The sequence below is a fragment of the Microplitis mediator genome, chromosome 3 (assembly GCF_029852145.1).
Source record: "Microplitis mediator isolate UGA2020A chromosome 3, iyMicMedi2.1, whole genome shotgun sequence".
In the NCBI taxonomy this organism is placed as follows: domain Eukaryota; kingdom Metazoa; phylum Arthropoda; class Insecta; order Hymenoptera; family Braconidae; genus Microplitis; species Microplitis mediator.
In genome coordinates this window covers 22,908,509-22,915,647 of record NC_079971.1, presented here as the reverse complement: position 1 = coordinate 22,915,647, position 7,139 = coordinate 22,908,509, and the positions used below count along the sequence as shown (strand labels likewise).

At 27.8% G+C, this 7,139-nt stretch overlaps 1 protein-coding gene across 1 annotated transcript; it reads right to left on the bottom strand.

Annotated features, from left to right (window-relative positions):
* Positions 1 to 3,660: 3,660 nt before the first annotated feature.
* Positions 3,661 to 6,024, bottom strand: LOC130665352 (uncharacterized). The gene is made up of 4 exons (XM_057465686.1): positions 5,481 to 6,024; positions 4,555 to 4,626; positions 4,394 to 4,483; positions 3,661 to 4,195 (listed from the first exon to the last, which is right to left on the bottom strand). The coding sequence occupies exons 1-4, from the start codon at positions 6,012 to 6,014 to the stop codon at positions 4,139 to 4,141; spliced, it is 753 nt and encodes a 250-aa protein (XP_057321669.1). The 5' UTR covers positions 6,015 to 6,024; the 3' UTR covers positions 3,661 to 4,138.
* Positions 6,025 to 7,139: the final 1,115 nt, after the last annotated feature.

Sequence of the window (7,139 nt, the reverse complement as noted above, 5' to 3'; positions counted from 1 at the left end):
TATAAGATATTTATATTTATTTTCCTAAATTATAAATACTAGAAGTAAGGATTCATAAAAAATGTGATTGCCTCGAAAGCATAAGAGTGGGAATTTAAGAATATGATTGAAAAAATTACATAATTTTTTGAATGTTAATATATAATTTAAGAATAAATTTACCGATGATAAGAGACGATTGTCGATATAAAACAATCCACAAGCTGTAAACTTGAAATTTCTATGCAATAGTCCCAATGAAAATAACTCGAACTGCAATACAAAAGCAAATAATGATTATAAATAATTAATTCTCGTATTCAAGTATCATATAATTGTTTTTTTGAGAATATCATTAGTAAGGTTTGATTACTTTGTCTGCTATCGTGGTACTCATAGGATATGTTGCCATAATAGAGTGAATTAACAATGGCGTGTTTTTAACCTGAAACAAAACTTTAGTGACCTTCAGAATTCGCAGGTTTTTGAGGGCAGAACGGAAACTTCTAAAATATTATTTTAAAAAACTATTTTAAGGATCAAAGGCATGGGAAGTATTCAGGGCACATAAGAAATTTAGTGAAAAAATATATTTAATTATGCAATAATCTGTTTTACCGGCAGCAGCTTCGTGACCGTACTAAAATTGTTTTGCTAACAGAGGTATTACCGGCGGCTGGCAAAACAGTTTATCATGTACATTCCCCATACAGCTCTATGGGAATTATAAATTTTTTAGTTAAACGAAGTATTCAGAGTAAGAAGTACTAGTAACACTAATGAAAAATTTTCGTGACAAGTCAGTATCCGTTAAATTTCCTTAGGTTCCCGTTGTGCCTCAGCTTTTTCGACGCGTAATATAATGAATATATAAATGACATACATACTTGATTAATAATTGCAGTAACATTGCCGGTCAAAAGCGCAAATGGAAAAAAAGTTCGTAAGATCCATAAAATTTGTATAACATATTTCATTAGTGTAACATCTTTATCATAGATAATGTATCTTAACATCATATAAGAAGTGTATGCTAATGAAAGTGACCAATGTACAACCACAACTAAAATAAGCGGCGAATAAAATTTTTTAACAGCTTCTGTTATTTTGTAATAATTATAATAATTTCCTCTTATAAATTTTAACTCCATTTTCGATAGACTATTTCTGAATCCATTTGTCATCATTATTTCACATGGATTATTGTTATCATTAAATTTTGGAAATTTTATAATCAAATAATTGATTATTTCGAAACGTTTATTTAAGAATATCAATAAACCCACATACTGACCAATAGATGAATTTATAAAAATAGTTAATATATTATGCGTAAAAATATTTAATTTTAATTTTTTTTCATCAACTGTTTCTATTATGAACAACACTATTGGTATTATTAATTGTAATGTAAATATCATCAATTGATATAACTTATTATTCAACAATTTATCATTGTATAAATTATTTATTAACGTGTCATCTAATTGTAATAAACCATTTAGTATCTCAACAATTTTTCTTTGCGTGAAACAGTAAGTGGACACGATCATAAATATTGAAACATGTTCAAGTATTGATAATAGTACACGCACCGATTTGTCGATTATCGCTAATTCTGCGTATTTTATTTCAATGCGCCTTATAAGGTAGATCAAATTTAAAATATACAATGATAATACTATAAAATTATACAATGATCCTACTATCGAATAAACTATTTTTATTTTTAATAATTTTTTTTTTTTATTCGTTTTATTCATAATCGGCGTTATTTTAACGTTAAATGGCGCGAGACCTATTAATTTAAATAATACTGCGATTACATGAATTAATAATTCATTTAAATTTAATTTAAAATATTTTTTAAAATAATTAAAATTCATATTTTCTGGTCGTTTATTTTTTCGAATAATTTATCATGTATTAGAAAAAAATTTTTTTCAACTGATTTTCACTAGACGTAGAAACTAAAAAATAAATATATATATTTATATTTTTGATGAATCATATTAATTTATTATTCATTACTATTCTATATATAGTATATATTTATAAGTAGGGGTGGGTGGGGCAGAGCGGCCCCCCTAAGCCAATTATTATTTTTTGTGGCTTTCAACCATAAGATCACTTTACTTTTGTCCTATTTTGAACAAATTTATGGACATTTTGCCAAAATTCTGAAAAAAAAAATTTTTTTTTTGTGGGGCAGAGCAGCCCCCCTCCAAAAAGTGATAAAAAAATTTTTTTTTTCGTTTTTTTTTTTTTAAAATTGTTTTCATCATTAAGAATGTATTTCTTTCTCTTGACAATTATTTTTGGTTTTATATTACTCGAAAAAAATTTTTTAAAGTGTAATAAATCGTTCACTCTCGATTACCTTAATTACTAATTGTTATTTAATAAAAAAAAAATCAATTCTATAGTTTTACTTTATTTCAAAAATTTATCAACTAAAAAAAAAAATTTAATTTTTATAAATTTTTAGTGACCATATTTGCCTCTTACATAGAGAAACGGCCGAAAAATATGAAAAAATAATTTTTTCGGAAGTTTCGGCTGGTCCATTTTGCCCCAGGTGTTATGCGTACGGCTAGAAATGTCGAATTATACTAATTTTTTTTTAATTTGACGATAAAAATATGAAAAAATCACTTTTTCAAAATTTTGGGCTTGTCCATTTTGCCCCAAATGTCATACGTAGGGGTAAAAATGCGCAAACATATCGGATTTATAGTAATTAGGCGAAAAAAAAAAAATTTTTTTTTTTTATCAAAATTTCAGGGGGGCCGCTCTGCCCCACCCTCCCCTATGTATTTATTATGACTATAAATTTTTGATTTGACATTTTAATTTTTATTTATTTGATTTCAACCAATCAAGTAATACGGTAATTGTTTAAAAAAGAATTCCTGTATAAAATTGTATTCGTTCGAAATTTATGTAACGTAAATTATTCACATTTTCTGGTCATTTTTTTTCCTTAAGTTTTTTAAGGCAAATGACTATTATTATCATTGTATAACTAATATTTGTAACTGATAAATCAATGATAAAGATCAAGGTCAATTTACTTAATAGCTTTTCGATATAAAAATGATTTATAGGTGTCATTTCAAGTATAGTTATATTAGAAATAAATTTAGAGTAGAAAAATATTTTTTTGTCTATTTATTTTAATTTGATCGAGTACATAAAAATTATCATGTTGGTTCTAATTTATTGAGTTTTTATTGTATTCTATTTATTAAGACGTCATAACGAGTTTTGAAATATGATAGTATTTTTATTCATTGCCATAAAAAATTATGAGCTTTAGATTATTAAAATTTTCATATTTCAGCAATTTGATGACTACGTAATATACAACTCTGAACCATGTCAATAGATGCATTACACGGAAAAAAATAATCGGTAGCGGTCACTGATTGCCAATCGGTGGCCGCTACCGATTATTTTGGTACCAGTTACCGAAATAATTGGTAGCTGCTCCCGATTAATTTTCGGTAACAGCTACCGATTATTTCGGTAGCCGTTACGGATTGAAATCAGTAGCAGCTACCGAAAAAAAATCGGTAACTGCTACCGACGATTAATCGGTAGCTGTTACCGACAATTGATCGGTAGCTGTTACCGACAATTGATCGGTAGCGGCTACCAATTATTTTTTTCCGTGTAGGATACGCTACTATCCGTCTTCATTTACTGCCGGCCTAACGCATTGAAACGCACTACAGAGTTTTGGCTCTGGTCGTACTTGTAGAGAGTACTCTAGGGCAGGTGACATCAACATCAGCGGTGTTAAGTTTGCTAATGTCCTTGAGATGTAACTATCAACCATTATGTCTTTCAGAACCCTTCATATAGACGAAAATAATCTTTGATGTTCAGGTAAAAAATTACAATAAGAGATAACTATGTCACTTTGTGGATATTGATATTTAATAACTCATACACATAAAAAAAACTTTGTATTTGATACTTATTTAGCAGAAAAATATCTGTGATGCGAAGTACTTGTAAAGATGACCTCTAAAACATCATTATTCCAAAATTTATTCGGAAGCAATATCTATTAAACGAGATAGTCGACATATAAAAACATAACTGGCAGTTACTTTGAACAATAACGAATCTATTTCATTGTTTTCATTAATAACTATGTGTGGTTAAGTTGTAGCAAGATGGCCATGTTTGTTATTGTCGTGGTGATTATCTGAAAAAAATGTTTCACTGGATATATTTTGAAGAATATTATAAGATATTTATATTTATTTTTCTAATTATAAATACTAGAAGTAAGGATTCATAAAAAATGTGATTGTCTCGAAAGCATAAGGGTGCGAATTTAAAAATATGATTGAAAAAATTACAATTTTTTGAATGTTAATATATAATTTAAGAATAAATTTACCGCTGATAAGAGACGATTGTCAATATAAAACAATCCACAAGCTGTAAACTTAAAATTTCTATGCAATAGTCCCATTGAAAATAACTTGAACTGCAATACAAAATTAGTATGTAAGTATTATAATTATTTTTTTTTAACTATCATAAGTAAGTTTTAATAACTTCATCTTTCATCGTGGTACTCATCGGATATGTTGCCATAATAGAATGAATTAACAATGGCGTGTTTTTGATCTGAAACAAAACTGTAGTAATCTTCAGAATATGCAGGTATTTCGGGGCTACGACGGGATACTCCGAAAACTTGGTAAAAAAAAATTTTTATCCGCTTACATAGTCATAAAATTTACGTGTACTGAAGTTTCAAATTCATATGAAGTACTTAGGGCACATTAGAAATATACTCCGATATCCAGTTAAGCTCAATTCGACGTAAACCAATACAAGTTACGTATCCTGCTAGCCAAATTGGCCGCAACTTGTTGATAACCTACTGCCGTAACCTGTCGCCAAGTTGGCCACAAAAGTTGGCATTTCCATAATTTGACGGCAACTTTCAGCTCGAGTAACTGTTGCTGACAAATTGCTCAGAAAATTGTCGACAAGTTGCGGCAGTAAGTTGTCACCAAGTTTCTGAGCAACTTGTAGTCAACAGTTACACAACTGAAAGTTGTCGTCAAGTTGGTCGCAACTCATTTATCCCAACTTTCTGATCAGAAACTATGGCTATCAGGATACTGTTTGACGTAAAATTGAGCTCAAGTGATTATCAGGGTAGTACGGTATATGAAACTTAGTTATGCAATAATCTGTTTTACCGGCAAGAGCTTCGAGACCATACTAAAACTGTTTTGCTGACAGAGGTAGTACCGGCGGCTGGCAAAACAGTTTATCATGTACATTCCCCATAAAGCCCTATTGGAATTATAAATTTTATGAATTAAACGAAGTACTCAAAGTAAGAAGTACTAGTAACACTAATGAAAAATTTTTGCGACAAGTCAGTATCCGTTAAATTTTCTGAGGTTCCCGTTGTGCCCCAGCTTTTTCAACGCGTAATATAATGAATATATAAATGACATACATACTTGATTATTAATTGCAGTAACATTACCGGTCAAAAGCGCAAATGGAAACAAAGTACGTAAAATCCATAAAATTTCTATAACATATTTCATTAGTGTAACATCTTTATCATAGATAATGTATCTTAACATCACATAAGAAGTGTATGCTAATGAAAGTGACCAATGTACAACCACAACTAAAATAAGCGGCGAATAAAATTTTTTAACAGCTTCTGTTATTTTGTAATAATTATAATAATTGCCTCTTATAAATTTTAACTCCATTTTCGATAGACTATTTCTGAATCCATTTGTCATCATTATTTCACATGGATTATTGTTATCATTAAATGTTGGAAATTTTATAATCAAATAATTGATTATTTCGAAACGTTTATTCAAGAATATCAATACACCCACATACTGACCAATAGATGAATTTATAAAAATAGTTGATATATTATGCGTAAAAATATTTAATTTTAATTTTTTTTCATCAACTGTTTCTATTATGAACAACACTATTGGTATTATTAATTGTAATGTAAATATCATCAATTGATATAACTTATTATTCAACAATTTATCATTGTATAAATTATTTATTAACATGTCATCTAATTTCAATAGACCATTTAGTATCTCAACGATTTTTTTTTGCGTGAAACAGTAAGTAGACACGATCATAAATATTGACACATGTTCAAGTATTGATAATAGTACACGCACCGTTTTGTCAATTTTTGATAATTGCGCGTATTTCATTCCACTGTACATTATAACGTAGATCAAATAAAAAATATAAAATGATATTAAAAAATTATACAATGATCCTAATTTCGAATAAACTATTTTTATTTTTAATAATTTTTTTTTTCTATTCGTTTTACTCATTACTGGGGTTATTTTAACGTTAAATGGCGCGAGACCTATTAATTTAAATAATACTGCGATTACATGAATTAATATTTTATTTAAATTTAATTTAAAATATTTTTTAAAATAATTAAAATTCATATTTTTTGGTCGCTTTTTTTGAATAATTTTTCATGTATTTGAAAAAATTTTTAGTGTACTGATATTTACTAGACGTAGAAGCTAAAAAATATATAGATAAAATCCTGTAATTTATATTTTTGATGAATCATATAAGTTTATTATTTATTAGTATAACATCAGCATATTATATAATCTAAGTGACTGTCAACAAGCTGAACTTGAGCGACTATAAATTTTTAATTTGACGTTTTATTTTTTTCGTAGATGTCAAGTAATTAATTAACTCGTCAAATATTAAAAAAAAAATTTTGTAGAAAGTGTATTCGTTATAAATTTATATGACGTAAAATATTCATAATTTCTGGTATTTTTTTTTTCTTTAAGTTTTTTAAGGCAAATGAATATTATTATTGTATTACTAATATTTGTAACTGATAAATCAATGATAAAGATCAAGGTCAATTTACGTAATAACTTTTCGATACAAAATAATTTTTTATTGGTGTCATTTGAAGTATTTGTATTAGAAATAATTTCAAGTAGAAAATACTTATTTAAATTGTAATTAGGGAAACGGAGGGGGGGGGGAGCGGGGTACTTAAGGAAACACTAAGGTTTCGAGGACTGAAATACGCTAAATCTTTTTGTTTTTAATGATATTCAAAGTAAATAATCAACAAT

Coding starts and splice junctions, on each gene's coding strand:
- LOC130665352 (XM_057465686.1), bottom strand. CDS start 6,014: ATGATATTTACATTACAATTAATAATACCAATAGTGTTGTTCATAATA. Junction 4,627..5,480: donor TTACTGCAATTAATAATCAA/GTATGTATGTCA, acceptor GTTTTGTTTCAG/ATCAAAAACACGCCATTGTT. Junction 4,484..4,554: donor GTACCACGATGAAAGATGAA/GTTATTAAAACT, acceptor TTTGTATTGCAG/TTCAAGTTATTTTCAATGGG.